This window comes from Chelmon rostratus, chromosome 7 (assembly GCF_017976325.1).
Source record: "Chelmon rostratus isolate fCheRos1 chromosome 7, fCheRos1.pri, whole genome shotgun sequence".
Taxonomy (NCBI): Eukaryota; Metazoa; Chordata; class Actinopteri; order Chaetodontiformes; family Chaetodontidae; genus Chelmon; species Chelmon rostratus.
Genome location: NC_055664.1, coordinates 3,410,677 through 3,432,243, shown reverse-complemented (window position 1 = coordinate 3,432,243; position 21,567 = coordinate 3,410,677). Strand labels below are relative to the sequence as shown.

General features: G+C 41.0%; 1 protein-coding gene across 2 annotated transcripts in view; it reads left to right on the top strand.

Annotated features, from left to right (window-relative positions):
* The window catches only part of sgsm2 (small G protein signaling modulator 2), an 82,049-nt gene that overhangs the window by 880 nt on the left and 59,602 nt on the right, over nt 1–21,567 (top strand). For both annotated transcript variants that reach the window (XM_041940354.1, XM_041940355.1), the window contains exon 2: nt 12,281–12,356. In XM_041940354.1, the coding sequence (XP_041796288.1) occupies nt 12,281–12,356 (76 nt within the window). The remainder of the gene's footprint in view (nt 1–12,280; nt 12,357–21,567) is intronic.

Below are 21,567 nucleotides of genomic sequence, written 5' to 3'. Positions count from 1 at the left end.
AGATTTCCCCTCACTGGAGCGCCGGTGTAAATCCGAGGCAGCTGATTGTGAGACTGAATGTGGCAAGGTGTGGCTCACTGACTGTATCTCAGCCTGAATGAGTGTAAATGTTAACATGTTTCCCTCGTTATAATGGAGAGGAAAGGTCAAGCTAAAAATATCAAGACAAAGAGCAGATTCTAATCATTGTTCTCTACGCTTTGTGAGATACAAAGTATCACATTTACCTGGTCAGGTCTCACCCAGTGCTTTACTTTGATCACAGAATTGACCTGTGGCATAGTGGGCTGAGATCACTGCAGCTGTCGTGTAAAGTGTTATCTGAGGGGAGACAAAACAGACCAAAATACATACAAAAACATACAAAAGTGCACTCAAAGGTAACAAAACTGCAACTTCAATCCCTGCTGTTAAGGTGGTTTCAGAAAGTATAACTCACTGTGTTGTCTGTAGTGTATGTCAGTGACACATTTCTGTTCCGCCTGTGTCCTCTGTTCCTTCAGGTCGATGCAGTTCGTCTGTGTTTGTCTCCCTCTTGGCATTTCAAATATTTTTGCTGTTTTTCAGGCACTTTGATCAACAGAGTGTTTATGTAGCTTGGAAAATTTGCACAAAGTGAGCGTTAGACCCTTTGTATAGCTTACAAATGCTGCTCATTGGCAGGCAACCTATTGGCAGCAATTTCATTTTTATAGAGTTGTAGTAAACCCCAGGAAAGACGAGTCAGTGACGGGTACGAGTCAAGACAGAGTCCAAATAGGGGTCGAGTCTGAGTCAAGGAAAAACATCAAGACACCCAGGAGGTTGAGACAGGTCTCAGTCAAAACATCCACATGACAGAAACAAGTGTGGCATAATATAAATATAAAAAGGTTTGAGATCCAAGACTGGATTTGAGGATTACAGCCATTATACTTGCAGGAACAGATCAGAGACTAGAAATATTTAATGCCTCAGAGCTGTGCAGCAGTTGTCAGAAGTCCAAACATTTCTAAACAGGCATCAGACTGTGTGAAGGACTTTCCAAATCTGGTATTCAAAACAGCTTAAGTAAAATATTTTCATTCATTTCTGTCATGTTGAGAATTCATTAACAAAACTGCAGAATGCATACCTGACTGTGCGGATTCAGTTTGAATATCTGGGCTAAATACTTTTCTACCCTCCTCCAGCCATCCCACAGTCACTCACAGGTTCGGGCCTTAAATAATTGAATCATCACATCGTCTGTAAGGCTGAAAATAGCTTCAGTTCTCAGGATGTCTGCAGGCGGCAGGGATTTGTGTCTCCTAAACACAGACCATCAGGGAAACAAGGAGGAACATTGCATTTTTGGGTCACTGGGCCATCCGTAGCTGCGTGTTGGCGCTCTGAGCTGCATCTCCGGTCATGGTGCCATGTATTCCTGTAGCATCAATTCTTAATGTTTCCTGGTTGTTAACATTTAAAGAAAACAACTTTGTGTGTCAGCAGGATGTTTTGTAAGATCTGCGCAGCTTTGTTTTTGACTTTTAGACAATTGAAGTTATGGAAATTTGTTGCAAATTGGTTGTAATGTGTGTTATAAGTTTCCCGTGCTCTCTGTTTCTGTTATTCGAAATCTTAAGATACATGATGACAAACATCAGAGTTAGGGCTTTGGTGTCATATAAAATTGCGTATTTGTAACCTAGCAGGAATGGCCAGTTTTTACCCAAGTAGATGTTGTGATATGTTGCCATTTTTCCATTCACACCATCCTTGGGTGAGCTCAGATTGCGGTTTTTGGAGATGCTGAAATGTGACTATTTTTTGCACATCAGATAAACCCAGAACCAATGTAGCTAGCTGGGTTTTAGGCCAAGATCAGTTTCCCCTAGCATGAAGGAACTGCTGTTGCTTCAGAACCGTATTGATATGTTGTTTTGCAAATTAAACATGTTGTCCAAAAATGCAACATTTTGCCCACTTCAAACAGCAGATAGCTGCTCCGGCCTCTGTGTTTCCAGTATAAAAATCAATGGTGTGATTGGCCACAGTTCACCCATGAGATGTTAGTCGATGCCTCCTGACATTTTAAAGCATAGCAAACTGGGCAGTGAGAGACTGGTTTGAACAAAGCCCGCTGGCTCCTGGTTTAGAGCTGCCTGTCTCTTTAAGCAGCACTCTGCTATCTCAGTATTGCTTGGCAACTGAAAGCTTTAGCAGCTCCCAAAGAAGTTAAATTGCATCAGTTGGCGATTAATATCACAGCAGTGAGGCGGCCCTGTCAGGTGGTCTCTTGTACTGAAACGAAAAGTGCCTTTCTGTTTTCCCCTGTTGACATCAGGGTCCTTTTGTTTTTGTGATATGTGCAGAGGTGCTCTGTGTAGAAGCAGCAATCCATGCAACGATGAAAGGTTTGTGTTAATGTTTGGTAATAAGCACGAGACGTGTAGCTTTTGTTCACAAGAAATACTGAATTTGTAACAGGTGTTTTATTGGAAAAACCTGCAGCAGATGGAAGTGTCACGTGTATTGAGATGATTCAGAATCAATTTGTTTCCCCATGGAACAGTTTGACAGCCGGTCATACAACACCAGTGACACATCAAAATGAAAAAGTAAAATTATAGAGAGCACATTCTCTATCCAGTGGAAGAGTTAATACTTAATTATTGCACTTGTTGTAGTCTTTTTTATTTTATATTTTCTTTATTGTAGTTTATTGAACAATTTGAGTCCTGGTGCCTCAGTCATTTTGACTAAAATACACTACAATTGAGTCTTCAGTCATGTGCAAGAGGGTGTAAAAGAAAGCACCTTTTATTCTGCAGAAGTACTGTGTTTGTGAGAAATATGGTTTGTCACATGGCCAAAGCTGTATGACAAATGTGGTAATGACAGATGATTGAGAGAGTGCCGGGGCCACTGTGATCCCGGTGTCAGAGCTACAGAAAGGCTGAGCCGTTTCATACCCAATCATGATGCTACCATGTTACCAATCAACCTGTTTACCTGTGGAATGATCCAAACAGGTGATTTTGGAGCGTTCCACATCTTTCCAGTCTTTAGTTACTCCTGTCCCAACTGTTTGAAACATGTTGCTGCACAGATTCAGAATAAGCAGATATTTACAAAAATCAATGAAGCTGATGAGGTGAAACATTAAATATATTGTCATTGTACTGTTTTGAATTGAGTATATGACGAAAAGGATTAGCAAATGATCACAGTCTGTTTTACAATTTTTTGGGAATCAGGGTTGTATTTAGATTTTTGGCATTCCTAGATCCAAGCCGCTGCCATTGCCGAAAAGGTTTGAGGATCACAGAATTAATTCTATATGAGATTCCAGCCCATTGTATGGTTAGTTTCTCCTGATGATGTCAGAGATACCATGAGCTTGGAAGTGAAGGGTCAGTCTGCCTTCAGTCTGTCATCTTCAGTTATATTGTTTGGACTGTACCTTATGCTTGATTGTAAAAAAAAGACCATTTTGGATTTAAATGAACTAATATACAGTAATTATTATTTTATTTTTTTAGAAAACTACATGGTTCAGATGTAGTGCTCTAAATCTGTAACCACCACAAAGAGATGCCAAGCAACCACAGAGGCTGACAAAGCAACAAAACAACTGCCAAGAGATGCAAAATGACCACAGAGATACAAAACAAGTACAAAGAGATACAGAATGACTTCACATAGATGAAAAATGACCACAGAGATGCAAAATGACTACCATTGACCCAGCTACTCTTTTTGGCATCATTTTGTGTCTCTGTCAGTCTGGGGGTCTCACCTCTGTGAGGAAGGGGTGGCCCCACAGACACGGGTGTGTGCTCAGGGGCCCAGCGACTAGTGTCTGTTCATGTTCTTCACAAGACATATGTGGTGTTGCACTTGGTTGTCCACTTGACAGAGAAGTTCAACCTCTGCCTTCTTTCACACTGTAGCACAGCGGGCCAGTTGCTGCGTACAGCGGGCATGGTGAAGAGATCATTCGTTTTTGGAAAATTACAAAAATTGTCAAATAACTTAAGACGATAAAAGAAGCAATTTTTTTAATGCATACTGCCAGATAACTGTTTTTGAGGCGAAGGAATGTCTGTTCTACCCGAAGTCTTTGTCTTTGAGTTTTTATCAAAAATATGTAGCCTTACTTGTTTTTTTAGGAGTTTTTCAGACACCTAAGGCAACCACTTTGCAGTTGGTCTGAGAAATAGAAAGTAGACTTGAAGCTCAGTAAATCTGTCCAGGTCCAGTCAACACCAATACTCTGACCAAGGTGTTGAAAGCTGCTGCCATAGGCCTCCATTTTTCTAATACCATTTCCTTTGTTTACCACAGTGAGCTGCCTTAGTTGCCATATTGCAGCTCGCAGCTAAACAACATTACTTGCCTCCTCCCTGAAGAAATATTCTATCATTATGCAGCAGACTGTTGGGTAACTTGTCCCTCAGACTGACACCCCCTCCAGGACAGAATCATCTCTCTCTGCTACAGTCTTATTTTATGACTGCTGCTCCAAGAGCCAACTCTCTAAACTGCCTTGATGTCCACTGATATTCTCTACTCTGAGGTTAAATGTTAATTTCCGCTCTATTTTGTTGACGGGAAAAGTGGAGAAATTGATTTGACATGGCAATTTTAAGAAGAGAAAATGATTGCAGGTTTTCAGTATCTGTAAATGTTAGGACTCACTAATTTTAAAGACATATTGATTCCACTAACTCGTCTTTCAGAGTCTGCTGTCACCACACCACCTCCGCAGCCCTCCTCCTCATCCCCCAACCCTACTAGGACATGAATAATTACCTCATTAATGGTGGTGTCTTTGTTGTGGCCTAACAATGGCTGATTAGGATGGAACCATATTATATTGCAGAAGGGAAAGCACAGAGGCAGGAACACAATATCCCAGAGAAAATGCACACAGCAATTTTGTGACATTTTAACATTGCACATTTTTACCTTAACTGTGGCTGTAATGAGTGGATACCAGTGGTGTTGTAACAGTTACAGCTGAAATGATAAGTTAATTGATCGGCAGAAAAATAATCGGTAGCTAATTTGACTATCGACTAATTGTTAAATTTCTTAATTAGAATAAAATGTAAAACATAGTTCCAGCGTCTCTTTTGTGAGAATCAGCAGCTTGTGTTTGTCAGTTGAATATCTTTAGGCTTTTTTAGACCGTTAGGTGTGACAGCCGAAGATGTCGCCGTTGGATTTTTGAAATTTTGGGGGATGTTTTGCTACTTTCTGATATTTTCTATGTCAAACAGTTAATTAATCGAAAAAATAATCAGATTAGTTGATTATGGGCAGTAATCGATGGCTGGTTGCAGCCCTAGTATTGATCAAATCTGCTTGCTGTGTTTTTAAAATGTGAATGTGTGCACAGCCATGGTAAACCCACACAGGTGATCCAAGGATAGTGCAGTGCAGACTGTCCTCGATTGAAGTTTCCCTGCACTTGTTAGCCTCGTTTCTCCTGTTAGGCCTGGAAACATTCGCTCTTTGGCATGAGGAAAACCTTGTAATTGATAAAAATAATGATTGCTGAATTCCGTTTAGCCGCTTCAGTTCCAGGGCCCATCAAAGCCATCGTTAGTGTTATAACTCCTGTGCTTTTCCTGCAGCGACAAGTCAAAATGTCTGCTGTGAAAATACCCACAGTGTTCTTATTGATACATGAAGTCCTGTGTCGTCATGTCTCATCCACATGTGCAGTTATTTTTTTAAAACATGGTTTTTCCTCCTTTATTTTCCAAAAACACATGAGCACTGTTATTTAAAAAAAAAAAAAATCTTCATCCATTTGAAAAATACATTTGGAGCATGCCAATCCAACAGGTGGCAATATAACCCCAACGCCATGTTGGCCAATCAGAAGCCTGGTTGCAGGACCTCTAGTTGCAGGCTACCTGCAACTAGAGGTCTGACTGGTCTCATCCAAATCTGCTGACGTTGGCGGCAGCTCCGGTGTTGTGGGAGTGGTGGATTATTATATAGCAGTGACCTTCGTAAGTCATTCTGACACCTCTGTTGCTCAGTATAGTGGAAGACTAGCTCTAACGTAACATGTAAAGTCTCCTGTTAGCAAGGTCAACACCAGCTCTACTCTGGTCACATCTGCCATTACACAAAATCACCTCACGTTAACAGAGGAGATAACAGCGCACACTTTGTTTTCCGTGTCTAAACGTCAGTTTCTGGATATCTTCCCCCTGGAAGGAGTTTTCCAAAAGGCCTGCTGGTGTGTGTGTGTGTGGACAAGGCGAAAACACACAGAAAAAGCTACGTTATTACAAATACCCTTAATAGTCCCCATTCCAGCTCTGCCCACCGTCAGCCTGAACGGAGGTCTAATCAGCAACAAGTGAAAACACCTGTGTGGCTGTGCGCCTCCTTTAATGAGACAAACTGGAAAACAAACCAGAGTGCAGCTCGAATGTGGAAATCTGTAGCCACAGCAGTGTATGCCTGCATATATTGTGTTTACTTTGGTGGAAAAGGAGCACATGTGCCATGCTTTAAAAAAATGCCAGGATATGTACAAAAAAAAAATTATTCCATTATGGTGTTAATCCTCAGGTAGGCACACCATAGCACACCATGGTACACCATAGCGAAACTGGTAGGTAATGATTGCGTTCAGTAGCACTTGGCGGGGGGAACTACATACAAGCACAAAATGATGTTGGAGGTTTTAATGTTGTACTGTTTCTTTATTAGTTTGAAATGCAAGCCTTTTATTCCACTTTTATTTATCACAAGCCAAAGAAGCTAGGCCAACAGTCTCTCTCTGAAGTTACTCAGATTAAATCAGTCACCTCAGGCAAGTGGGCGAGCCCAATTTCCTGCGCTGATTGTAATCTCCCATAATCCTTAATTGTGACTACTGTCCTTGGTGAACAACAGATGGTCTGAATTAGTGAGCAGTCTTTTTGCACATTTCCTGTTCTTGCCATATTTGCTGCTGTTTCTTTTGCAAGGAGATTGTACCTTATTAGCGTCAGGAAAGCTGTCCTCCTCTGGGGTACACACCGTTGACGTCCTGTTGTTTGCCCTTGTCATGAACACGAGATGAAGGGAAAAGCAAATTTGTCCTTATGTAACTGACAGTTGGCTAATGAGCTCTTCCCTCTGTTCCTCCCAGAAACCATTAGCTTCAGGATTCTCAGAAGTGTTTCAAAGTTAGTTGGCTCCACTCAGCCGTTTGACGTATAGGAGCTATATCTTGTTCTTTTAGTGTCATCCCTGGAACTAGATGCTTGGTTTTCTGCAGGATAAATTGTTAACGGAAGTCCTTTAGTAAAAGTAGTACAATTCAAGTGTGCGTGTGTGGCCATGTATTACTCATGTTGTGGGGACATAAATCTGTTCACACAGTCAGGTTTTGGGGACTCGTCTTACTTGTGAGTCCACATAATGTAAATCATTACATTTTCGGGTCAAGACTTGGGTTAAGGTTAAGGTGAGGTTAGATTGTTATTGTTAGCATCTCACAACTTCACGAAAAGGATCCTTTCAGAGACAGGGATGACTTAAGTTTTTAACTCATTAGCTTGCGTCTGAACTAACCCTTTAAAACACCAAAGTCACACAATAACACAAATTAACTGATCAAGGCAGCATCAGACCAGCATTTCCTGTGTTCTGCAAGGTAAAATTACTGTTGTAGTTTGGTGGCCGGGGTACAGGAGAATCACCGATCCTGCTTTTGATTTTCATGACTGAAATTGAAAGCTCATTCGATCTATTTTCGATTTAGAATCGAAACCGTGACACCCCTAGTCAACTATGTAAAAATAGCACCCAGATTTAAAGAATGCATGAATAAGTAAGTAGAGCTTTATTTATGGAGCACTTTTTAAAACACACAGTTACAAAGTGCTTCACATGCATGAAGGGGGGGGATTGGCTAAAAGGCAGAGATTAGAGGACCAGAGTGGTCAAGAAGTGGAATATCGAAAGAGGAGATCAGAAATGTAACTTGCGGCATTATGAGTTATCAACAGGATCTTGTAGTTTATTCTGGATTTTACAGGAAGCTACTGGATGGAAGGAAGAACAGGGATCATTTAGGACCCTCAGCTAGTAGTAGTTAATAGCCTGGTGGATGCATTCTGAACAAACTAAACAGTCTAGAAGAGATTGATTTAGACACATGTAGAGCGAATCAAGTTGGGAGAAGATTAAATTGTTAATCAATCGCTCAAGATCTGTTGATCTTGAGCTATTGTACCCTTCAGTATACTTATTCAAGCACTGAGGAGCATACCAAACTCAAATTCCAATGTAATTCCTGACAACCAGCACTAATTAAACTGCTTCATTCCCAAACGCAATCAATTCAATTTCACAGTCACTCACACCCAGGTGAAGGTATCGACCCCTCTGAGCCACCACTGTGTATCACTTTGCTGTGAATCACTGGGCAGAGTTGTAGCCGTAGGTAAATATATGGATCTATTTGCACATCTCTGCGTAGGATGTGGTCAGTCAGAGGCCTTGTATGAGAACATTAAAAGCTGTAGTTCTCCAGAGAGCTCATTCTGACCTGAGACTGATATCTGCTTGTCCAGCAGATGTTTACTCTGGGATCAGGACCAATTTATATTTAAGTATGCATCTTCCATTAATTAAACCTTGATAGCTCTTGAAGGCTAGGTCTCTTGCTGTATTGATCTTAAAGGTGGAGTAAGTGATTCTGGAAGAAGATGATTGATATCTGAACTCAACAGCCAGACAAATACGCCCCTCCCATCAGTGGTCTGTCAGGGCTAGCTGACCATAAGAGAAATATGTTGAATCCAGAGCATCTGCTGTCCCAGGTTGTTAGCCTCAATAAGTAACGTTACACATGTAAAGACGTGTAATTCCAAAGGAAACAATGTGAGATTCGTCATAGCAAGATAATATTTTTATAGCAAGTTGGCAAAGTAATATCTCTGATGTTATTTACATTTCATTGCTATGATGGTGTGGCTCTGTTTCTTGTGGGTGAGAATGTAGAAGAGGGAGAGTAGCAGGCACAAGCAGAGGAAGAGGCAGGGGTCGATATGCAGCTGGTTCCTCTGTTGCAGATTGGCTTGAATAGTGTGTTTATACACAGAACCAACAGCCGAGGAGATGTTGAGGAGATATTCACTGAATCTGACAAAAAGTCTACTGCATTAGAATTGTTGCAGCAACCAGCAAAATTTAAACCAGCAATTAAGAAAGAAGCATTTAACATTGGTTGTTGTGTGTTAGTTTGACAGTGAGGGTGAGGGCGTTAGCAGTGATATTTTGATTATTTGTTTACGATGGACTCAGAGATACACACTCTAACCTCAAAATGCCCTGCCATTCAAAGGTTTTTTTTCACCATGCAGATGTCCTTCTTGGTGTGTGTGTGTCTGGTATGTTATGACAGGAATGGTAAAAAGCCGGTTTGACCAGATCTGTGGGCTAATGGCACAATAAATTCAACAAGCTGACATGATTTCCTTCTTCAAGTAGTTTTATGAAGTAGATGACCCCCCCTGTAGGCAGGTCAGGGTCAGATATACAGTAAAACAGCACCCATGGAAATGATAATGTTTCAGAGTCTTGCTTAAGGATGCTTCAGAAGACCTTCAATACAGTTTTGTTGTCAAAGCTACCATACAGTATGCATCGTAAATTCAAATGTAGAACAACAATCAGTACCTAACATATACTGAATGTATGTTCCTGCCTAAATCCCCTCTTATAGGAAGGTCATGTGAGACCTGGTCTTGTCAGAAAAATAACAGTAATGATTGTTAGTTCAAACATTAAAGTATAGCGACCTTGTTTTATTTGCATGCTTCTTCACTTGGGCGTACTAAGAATGGCAACTGCCTGTCAGTCGCAAAGATGGAAGTGTGACATTGTTGTAACACGGCTAAACTGCTTAGGGAGGAAGTTGGGGCGACTGGTTAGCTGTACAAAATGTGTGACTTTGACACCTGAGACTGCTGTCTGCATCCCATCTCTTACCAGCAATCAGTGTTTACAATGATCATTCCCTAACCTTAACCAACTAGTTTTCCTCAAATAAGAACTGATTGTCAAATAAAAGCTGGGAGTGGTCAACACAAGCAAATACAAGCCAGGTCTCTAATAGAGGGCAGGGGGAAGAAAGTAGGGGTGAGTAAACTCTAGGTGGCTGTCATATTATGTGCATGACAACTAAGCCTAATGCATAACTCCATTGCTTTAATTTGATACAAATTCAACAATTTAATACTATTTCAACACCTCATTGATTACTCCCCTAATAGGTGTCTCTGCTATGCTGTGTTTTGTGGTATATATTTTTGGTAGACACCAGTGTTCAAAATGATGTTCTGTATTTGTCATCAGCATTGCTAGTGTTTTTGCCAGCTCTACAAATTGGATGATTTTCACAACAAACTTTAATTAGCAATCTTGATGAAGGCTGAACCTCCTCCTAGCAGTGAGGATGATGAAGCTCCATCATCCCTCTTTCACAAACATGACAGCTCTATAACCTCCCACACCTCTGTATAACAGGGAAAAAGTTTGAGTCAAGTCATACTGTTGTTGGACCTTTATTATCACACAACCATGCAATTAAACTCACCCTGTTTATCAATTAGACCCAAACAAGGCAGAGGTGTCAGACAGGTCCCGATTAATTAGTGACGACAATTAATTCTACGGAGAGAGCGAACTTAGACAAGCGAACACCAGACTGACTCACTGTTGCTGAACTCACTCAGGCTCTCCTCCCTCTCCTCCCCAGGGACACAATAGATAGCAGCAGAAAGACAGAAAGACTCATTTGAATGTTTCTGGGATGGCGTGATATTAATTGGAAGTCAGTGGTGTGGATGTTTGGGTGAGATTGTCAGAGTTGTTGTTAGTAGCTGTCACAATGTTAAGAGGAGATGTTTCTGCAACACACTATGGCAAAAAGGTTTCCATACTCATGACCAAGTGCCAACAGTTGGCAGCATTGTCAGCTCTGACTAATAACAGTGATAACAAAGGCCTTCTGAATTCAATATATCTAGGAGAAAAAGTCTGTTGCTGATGCCAGCTTTGCAGGGGTTAAATACAATTGGTATTGTCATTGTAGTTGTAACAGATACTGTGATGACGATGACCATATTTGAGTTAGAAATTAGGGCAGGCTGTGTGTCCGGTGTGTATACATGAGAGTTATGCAATGACGACAAGACAGTATGTAGGTTCCAAAACACCAGCGAGTGTAAAATGTCAATTTCGGAGTCTAAATGGCAACAAAAGAATCTGCCAACACTAATGTGACCTCCTCGTACATTGTTCCCAGAGGAAACAAGATTCCAAACTCAAGCAGCTGCCGATCACTTGCGGCTCCTACAGGCCAGTTAAGAGGGGTGAGGAGTCAGCAGCCAGTGGCGGTATAAACCAGAGCAGTCAATAAAATAGAGTTTTCAGACGCTGTGAATCACAGCAACGACCAAGAGGTCCTTGAGCATACAGTCATAACTGTGCAAAAAACAGCTTATCAAGAAATTTAGAGCACACTCTCACTCTCCAGAGGATTAGAGATGGGAATTAAAATTTAGTCGATACAAAGGCCGTTTTCGATTCTGCTGATTGGTTCGATTCTTTGCTGCCACCTAACAACAATTAGCATCTTTACCCTTGGTTAACAGACGTGCTGCTCAGTTAGGAAGCAGTGGGACCTGGCATTCCATGGATTTAAGCCCATGTTGCATAGAAAGATAAAAGGACTTGATTAGCTTGGTGGCATCCAATTCCAATGGATCAGACAACTTGTAGCTGGTTCTCAACTGGAACCGGTTCTCGACTCCCATCCCAAAATGCACCCTTTCCATTTTCGAGACTCGAGACTTGCACTTTCTGAAAATGTCTTTGCACATTGGTGCTTAATAATGCATGTTTTTCAACATTTCATGCCTATCTTTGGTTCAAAGTGCTAAATGCTGTGGTGTTTCTGCACTGCACTTCCCAGAGGTTAAACATTCTGGGCAATACTGTGATGTCTCCTTGAATTTTCTGTAAGTGCAGTCTGAGTTTCTTGAGATCGGCCCAAGATAGGAGCAAAAATGGCACTTATTGTATGAAACAATGCAGAATACTGTGGTGATCATGGAGAGTTATGTTTTCTGATTTGCTGTGATGATATAATTTATCTTCCTATGATCCTGATGCAGATTACTTTGACTGTGATAATAACTGCAATAATGGCAGCAACAGCTAAAATAAGGACAATGACAGTGATTCTGGACACACTAACAAACAAATGGCTCTTGTGTGCTTTTGTGTGCAGGTGAAGCAGATTATGGAGGAAGCAGTGACTAAGAAGTTTGTCCACGAAGACAGCAGCCACATCATTGCTCTGTGCAGTAAGTACGCTCATGTCTTTGTCTCTGGACACACACACACGCATTGTCTCCTTCTCTTCCTCTCTGTCTTGCGCACACACACTTGTTGAACCCCTCAGCAGGTGACTGGGTGCTGCTTCTCCGTCAAGGACACCGCTTGACGTCACTGTGCCTCTGACTATGCTGCTGCATCAATGGAAAGTTAATAATCACAGTGGAGCTAATGGAAACCAATTTCAGAGACAGGCTGTACAAAACCCAGGCTTTCTAAGCCCTAGACACATCTGTGTGTGTGCGTGTGTGTGCGTGTGCGTGCGTGCGTGCGTGCGTGCGTGCGTGCGTGCGTGCGTGCGTGCGTGCGTGCGTGCGTGTGTGTGTGTTAGCCACAGATAGAGGAGCTGCCCCTCCTGACCGGATGGTTGAGCTTGCAGTAGGGTGTGAGTCACAGCTTCCACGCTGGTCAGAAAGCTGACGGTAGCCTCGGATCAGCCAACTGAACGATTACACAGTGGAAGCTTGTCTGTTTCATGGGGTTAACACATACAACTACATGAAAGAAACGAGAGATATCTCAAATGACTACTTTTTTTAAAGAGTGTAGATTAGATCTTGAGGTGATGGTTATTTCTGTATGAGATGTGGCCAAGCGACAACTGCGCCAGCATTTTCCATTTATTTATAATAAAGCGGAAACAGAGCTTTCACACATGCTGATTGCAGTACATAAATATCTGCTGTGTGAGTCCTCTGTGGTGTTCAAAAATAAGGTGCAATATTGAGACAGAAAAATAGGTTTTGTGATGTTTTGATTCTAATGTTTTACAAGTATGCATTTCTGTACAATACACCTATTTATGCCTCCCATGAATGAAAAAGTAATACATCTGGCAATCATCTGGACTTTGGCATTTTTTTTAGCCCTAGACAGAAAAGGATAAACAACTGCCATTGCAATAAAACCCATATAATGGGACCATGATCACTTGATGATATTAAAAAAAAAGTCTGAAACAAATGACAGCTCATCGCCACAAATGATGTTACTGTAGTCAGTCTTACATATCACATGTAAAACAGAGAAAAATTAGTGTTGCTGTCTGCACATATGTGTAGTTGAGCCTTTAGTCTCCTTGGCACTATTGATTTCCTCTTTTTCATCATCTTATTTTTGTTAATATTAGTCTGCATTAAGCCCTATTTACACAGGATTACTATTGTCTGGGGACTACCAGTGGTTTTGAAGTGAGCCCTCTCTACATCAGTTAGCAGTGTTGGGTGACTGGCTGATATAAACCGTGAGGCAGTATGTATTAATCAACTTTCAGAGAGTTTGGATTCACAGAAGTGGTGAGGTACCTTGCTTTTCACTGGATTAGCCAGCAACAGATTTTCCTATCTGGTAAATTAATTATTTTATATATATATACTTTCCAACTGAGCTTCAAGGAAATTAACTGTATCATTATATGAAATTACATATACGGTAACAGAAGACTATTCATATCACCCTTCCATGGGGTGGGGGGCGCTAAATGTTTTCTTCTTCCTGGGGGGGCATAACAGAAAATAATTGAGAAGCACTGCTGTAAACGTTAAAGTAAGGTCAATCCAATGTGGATCAATATCTTAAAGCACCCACTGTATCTTCTTGTCCATTATTGATTTTAAAGGTGTTGATGGAATATGGTATGATATGACATGACATGGTATGGTGTGGTATGGTATGGTATGGTTTGGTATGATATTGTATGGTTTGGTATGATATTGTATAATATTGTATGGTGTGGTATGGTATGATATTGTATGATGTTGTCTGGTATGGTATGGTGTGGTGTGGTATGATATTGTATGATGGTCTATGGTATGGTATGGTATGGTGTGGTATAGTATGATATTGTATAATGTTGTCTGGTATGGTATGGTATAGTGTGGTATGGTATGATATTGTATGATGTTGTCTGGTATGGTATGGTATGGTATGGTATAGTGTGGTGTGGTATGATATTGTATAATATTGTATGGTATGGTGTGCTGTGGTATAATATTGTATGATGTTGTATGGTGTGGTGTGGTATGATATTGTATAATATTGTATGTTATGATATTGTATGGTATGGTATGATATTTTATAATATTGTTTGGTATGATATTGTATGGTGTGGAATGGTATGATATTGTATGATATGGTATGGTATGATATTGTATAATATTGGACGGTGTGGTATGGTATCATATTGTATGGTATAGTATGATATTGTATAATATTTCCTGGTATGGTATGGTTTAGTTTGGTATGGTGTGGTAGGTATGATATGGTATGATACTGTATGATATTGTATGGTATGAATTGTTTGGTATGGTTTGGTATGGTATGGTATGGTATGGTATGATACTGTATGATATTGTATGGTATGATATTGTATGGTATGGTGTGGTATGGTATAGTGTGGTGTCATGATTTCATGCCATGTTGTCCTTCTGCTGCTGCTTCACATCAAAAACTTTAAACACTGGAGAACCACTGGGATGCTTTTAGTGTGAGAAGGTTATAGAAAATGCATAGGTGAAAAAACGACTGGAACTAGTTTATTTTTCCAAGATATGCTGAAATCCAAAGATTATAATAGCCAGTGCTTTCCTTCCACACGTACTGACCGGGCCATTTAAGTTGAATTGACCCCTGTGGGCCACTGTGATTCGATGCAATAAAAAAGTGACTGCTGTGGTAGCAGAGTTCATTATCCATCAGCATCAGTATATCAAACATCTGTCTCCAGAACAGCCAGAACTACATTCGTCCCTGTCCAAGTGGTGGAAAAGTGCTCTCGTAATGCCTGACCTGGGAGCAGGGCAGTGTGGAAATTAAACTGTCAGTCTTCATTTAATCATGGCAGTTGGATATGACATCCAAAGGCAAGCTCTCTTGCCCTCCACAATGCTGTTGTAGAGCTGAGGCTGTACAACCCTGTGTACAGGACATTATTTCAACGCTGTTTGTCTTGTCAGTTTGTTGTTTTGTTAACGTGTGAGACTGAAAATAAAATTTGATTGATCCCTGTGGAAGCAGCTGTGTGATTGGAGAATGTAGCAAGCTAGCAGGAGATGGGCAGATAGCGTACACGACACAAAGAGAGAGGGATACTTAGTTGGAAAGATTGTTTTTGACAGCCGTATCATGTCTGTTTTTCCAAATGTCCTGCAGACTTTGATATACATTTGTGATTGTGTATCTATGCAGCCAAATCTCTGACTCTCTCTCTTCCTTTCTGGAACATATTGGCAAATCTTTTCACTCCAAGATTGCATTTGCAGCTCAGATTAATAACGGAGCAGCAGACATACAATGTGATTGGTCAATCATCTACAGATCTTTCAGCATTTCATCTCCTTATCAATGTGTTTACCTTTTTGTTTACAATCTCCCCACGCCTCAAGTATGTGGACTTGATCGCTGCTCATTACCTGCAGATGAATGCGCTTCATATCCTATTCCATAAAAATGTAATAATTTCTTCTGACTAGTGCACTTCAGACAAGGCCAGGCACCCCCACTGCACAAACTGCACAAACTGCAAGAAATCTGAGCTTGGTAAAACCACGGTGGACGTGAGTAGGAGCCTCAATCTCACACCAGTGCTCATATTGTTTGTGCTTTTATATAATAAGAATTACGATTAAATTTCTAATAAAGGGTGCAGCATATGAAGACCTGTAAAAGCCTGTTAATGTGCATTTATAGTGTACAGTATATAGCAGCGGTTCTCAAACTTATTAGATCTGCGTGAAAGTAAGGTAGATGAGCATCCGACAGTTAGTGCATATTTATTTTGGACTCGGACATATTCTCACAACTATATTTACTCTAGTTTCCTGTGTAACGTTAATGTGTGACCTCAGCAGCAACAGCACACAAAGTTGCCATGACATTGATGCCAGCCATATGGTAATCAGCCTCTTTAAAACTATGTTCATCTGGGGACAGGATCGTAGTGAATGATCTCCAGCTGCCGTGGATACGGATAACGTATTGCAGCCTATTCTTATCACACGTTGTGGCAGGGGTCCTCACCTACATTTGTCCAAGAGCCAGAATTTTCCCAAGCAGAAGCTGTGAGACTTTCAAATACGAAATTATAAAGGCCTGATTTGCCTATTATTGTTTAATATTTTCACTTCCTTACAAAATGAATGTTATTTTTATGAGTCTATATCAGTGTGAGCAGACTCCTAAAAAACATGGAAAATCCATAATGATCATTAGAAAATGCTCTCAGACCTCCATCAAGGAGGCAGTCAATGCTCAACACAAAACCCATAGTTCAGCTACTAATGAATGAGGCCTTGCTTCAATAAAACTCCTCTTTGGGATCCCAGGAAGCAAACAAAAACACTCATTATGGGACTTTATACAACAGTTGGCCAGCAAAAATAAACCCAAGTGACGCCTCTTGCATCTAATAGACAAGCTCACTGAGTTGGAGAATAATCTGATTCTGAAGAGACCCGCTCTACACAATCTACACAACTATGAATTATGAACTCTTGGGCTCGTTACCAGGCGAGCTGATCAACGATTACTGTCAGGGCGGAGTGGGCCTCTCCTGCTGGTCAGTGTTAGATATGCATAATTCTTAATATATGGGGGATGGTTGTGGCCCATGGACCTCAAGTTAACCCTCACTGAGTTGCTGACTTGCCCTGGTATATATAATGTGCTGCATATAGGGAGCATACTGAAGGGATTTCTCTGCACTGACCGTTATTGCTTAAAATCAATAATTGGATTTTTTGGTGATATCTCTAGATATTTTTTTACTTTTCATTCTTGGCATGTCTCCTCTGTTCTATATTGTCTAAAGGCTGTTCCCAGCGGTCCCTCTGTTCCATGGACCAGGAGTTCAGGAGAGCAGTTATTACTGTCTGAGGGCTTCAGTATTAACACATCATTACATGCAGTATTGTTCAAAATGTAAAGTTTAGATACAGAGTTATAGACGTAAATGGCCACATACAGTACTTTTCTGTAGCAAAAATAAATACATCTTTATCACAGATCACTCTACCAGAATCCACACCCCCAGACTCTGAAGCTGTTTTCTAATTATAGCAATAGAAGTGGACATCAGTTTTCTCTCTGATGTTTGTATTAGGCTACTTTCATGAGACAAATAGCGGTGAGTCATCGCACAAATTCTGCTCCATACACATATGACCCCCTCAAGGAAATTACAACGCGGCTCTCTCTAACCTTTATTGTGTGCTTTGCTCACGTGTGCAAATTGGGCAGTGTGTGAATGTGTGTATGTGAGCGTCAAAGAGAGAGAGACGGAGAGCGAGCGAGCGAGCGAGAGCATTCTGTGTCATTATGTTCTGCTTCTGGTCAATTGTTTGCAAATGGGAAATCCACTTGATATGTACCCGCCATCCGGAGAATCATCTCATGTCCAGGTACGAGATGGACAGACTCCATTTTGTGGTTAAATTTAGAAGGTCAACGACTCACTGTGTCAGCTAAAAAAATAAGGACAATGGCACTACATTGACAAAATTGAGAGAATTGTGAGCAAGACATCTCTGCAGGGCAAACTACGTAATGATGCCTCTGTATCGAAACTGCCTCAGACATATTTATGCCATTTCTGTGTAGACGTATCAGGAAGCACATTAACATTTCACAAACCCAACAGCAAGAGACAGTCTTTGTGTCTTTGTTGTGCTTTCTGAAATGTTGTGGTCTCTGTTTTGTTATTGTGCTTTGTCACATTTAACCAGTGTATCTCTAATATTGGCAGATATATTATCAGTTTGGCCTGGACGTTTCAGCAGATGGACTCAAATCGATCAGCTCTGGATGAGTTTGACCTCGTTTACATATGTATTTTTAGTCTGGTGAAAACACACATCAGAATGCAAGTATTAATGCCGTTATGGCATCATATTGTAGAATTATGTTAATTTTGGTTAAACGCATGTAGTCATTATACGCTACAGTTGTAGCTCCAGTCCATGTTTGCAGATGGAGAGCAATGCTTCATTGATGATTTCAATCTTTAGACACAGCACCAGTCTGTACGCTGGTGACCTGTTCCAAAAGATTGGAACATTATGAAGGGATATTTTCTGGACTAGAGTGTCTTCTGTATATACAGTTTATATACTGCAAATCTCCAACCCAATTTGGAAATGTTATGGCCAGGCAACTTTTAGTTAAGGAGGACTTCCTGTTATCATGATGTGTGTTTGTCAGTAGCTCTGTCGTGGACTGGCCTTTCAGTTTTATCCACTTTTCAAGCCATTTCCTGCAGTACAGTAGTTTATTATATATAAGTAAGGATTTTATTCATCAAATGATTAGATTTGGATTCGAGTTTTATGTTTTCCTGGCCGGATAGCCTGTCAAGGCTAGCGCTACTGGCTTGTTTTTAGCTTTGGGAGCTAACCAACACAGCAGGGACTACAGACATTTGGTGAAGATGAAGTACAATCTGCTAACTGAGGCCGTAGCCTATACCCAACTACTATCCATGACTCCACTCACCTCCCTGTCCGACTGTCAGCTGTGCTTGCCTGGCAGACAAAGTAGCAGAGCTGGAAGGAAGAATATCCACACTTCATCAGGTTCGGGAAGTTCATGGCCACCGTGGTCTTTGGCACGAACTGGTCCAGCCTGGGCCTGAGTGTGTGATGCCTCTGCTCCTCCCCTTCCTGCTGCAGAAGTTGATGAAGATGCTGAAACTGCCTTTCCTGCAGAGCCTGTCACCACTGACTGTGCTCTGGCTGATGCTCTTCCAGTCACCATCCCTGATGACTCCGGGACATGGCTCGGGCTAGACCTAAAGCCCTGGTCACCTCCACACCGTCCCATTACGAGCCCAGGTCTCTGGTGCTCGTGACAGGGAGAGGGAGGCAATCCTCTCATGCACCTCCTCAATGCAACATCCAACTGGACACATTGCATGTCTTCACCTGGTCACTTCCTGTCACCACAAGCAAACCTTTCCCTCCTTTACAAGCCTCAGTAGCTCCCCCTTGCTCGGTGGGTCTCCTACTGCTGTCCCCCTCTCTGTCTCCACTTCTGCTCCCATACCCATCAACATCCCAGTCTTGTGACAATGATATGTTTACAAAGGAATATTTGACTTTTCATATTCTTGACTGAAATGGAATATGGAATGGTATACATATATGTTAATAGAAATCTTAACAGTGCAGAGGTTTTAATTAATTAACATCCTCACGTAATTAAATTAGCTGTAGAGACCAAAACCATTTTTTGTTCTAGGCTGTAAACATGCTTTTCTGCTGTGAAGTTGAGCATTTTAATATGGGGGTCTTGCTTCGACTGGCTTTTGGAGCCAGCCTCAAGTGGCCACTCGAGGAACTGCAGTTTTTGCCACTTCCTCGTTGGCTTCATTTTTGAGCAACAGAGGTTGCGCCTTATTCTAGACCCTCTCCATCTCTTACTGTTCTGGTCTTTTTCGAATCTATCAGCTCACATGATTTGCTTATGAGCAGCTGTGAATAACAGAAATTTGATACGATAAGTATTATATTAAAATTCAATTTTTATGTGCAGTTTGTCATGTGTCAGCTCCTCCTGTCCACATGTCTTTTTGGTAGCCAAATCAAATATGCAGATCCTTAAAAAAAACAAAGAAAAAAAGAAACGGATTGCCACCACTGTGAGCAGCCAAAAGAAGAAAGAGGAAGATCAAGAAAGCCTTATGAATGCCACATACAGTGTGTAGTCGACCAGCCACATGTTAATGTGACTAAATGTGATCAGACCGTATCGTAGGCTCCTTGTCATCGGTCCTGCACTGAGAGCCTTTAGGCTGACCCAGCCGTGATGTCACTGTAACTCAGGCTAATCATCAGCCTCTTCAGCGTGGTGGCTCTTGGGAAATGTACAAGGTAACAGGTCAGATGCTAATGATAACCAATGATGTCAGCGCAAGAATGAGTCACCGCTGGCCCACTTTTCCTTAGCGTTCCTCGTAATACCTGTTCATTGTGCTGTGTCTGCTAATAAAGGCCAAATTAATTCCAGTGTTTGATTAGCCAGCAGTTATCTCTGGTGTATGCTGTCTCATTATGCTTTAGGATGCAATTAACTAAATTCATTAATTAAATGAATGTGTGTGCAGTGGGAAAAAACAGGTTTAATGCAAAGACTTGTTTCATGCATCTTTACAAATTCCACTTTCCCATATTCAAGAACTGTCTTTGCTTGTGCACATTATTGTTCCTGCTTCATTTATTCAACATTAACACAGGTGTTTTACTCTGCAGCGCAATATTTGCACCCACAGTATACTTCAAAGTTGTTTTACAAAGCAAGAGAAACACACAGACAATAAAATTCCATCTATTGTAAGTATTGCAATCATTGTAATTCTATTTAAATGGATGGAAAATAGCTTCTTGTTTCTCACCAGATTGAATTTTTGTTCTGTAAATGCATTTGTGGTTTGTACAAAGTTTCAAATGTTCCAAGAGAGTGACCAGATACGTTTAAGAGGGCGCAAGTAGAACATTTCAAATGTGCAGAGCTTGGAGGGGAGAAAGTATCACAGTGGTGAAACAAACGAGCCACACTGGAGTGACTTCAAAAGAGGACACACATCAGATTAACAGTAATTTATCTGATCACAGATCAGATTATTTGTGATCAAATAAGTGACTTCTTCTGTGTTGAAAGCCGCTTTCTTCTGTCGCTTTATACAGTATGCGTCTGGAGGAAAATTCATCGCCAGGCCAGCTGCCATTCTCTCAGATTGAGACCCTATAGAGGCTTTTCCACACATCACTTCCTGATATAGTTGCACTTGTGAGGAAGAGGATTGTGTCTTGGAGAGACAGCTATATTTATGCTTTTTCACCATCTGGCTGGAATGCTAAAGTGGTTTGAGCAGTTGGTTTTTAATCCACGTCCTGTTTCCTGTTGCATTTACACTGCATTTTTAATATCATCTGACCTACCCGGGATGCAGCAAGTAGCTAAGTGTCATACAGTATATGGTAAAGAACTGAAAGTCGACATGGTTATGGTAAGTTGCCTAAATTAAGTGAAAGTTTGTTTATATAGCACCTTTTTAGGGTGTCACAAGTCAGTTAAAAAGCCTTACGGCTTCTCTTTTAGTTCTTGTTTTGCCCCACAATAACACCTGCAGCTGATTATAAACTAGAAACATTTTTTTCACCAGGCTAAGTCGCTCTTCCTTCCATTAAT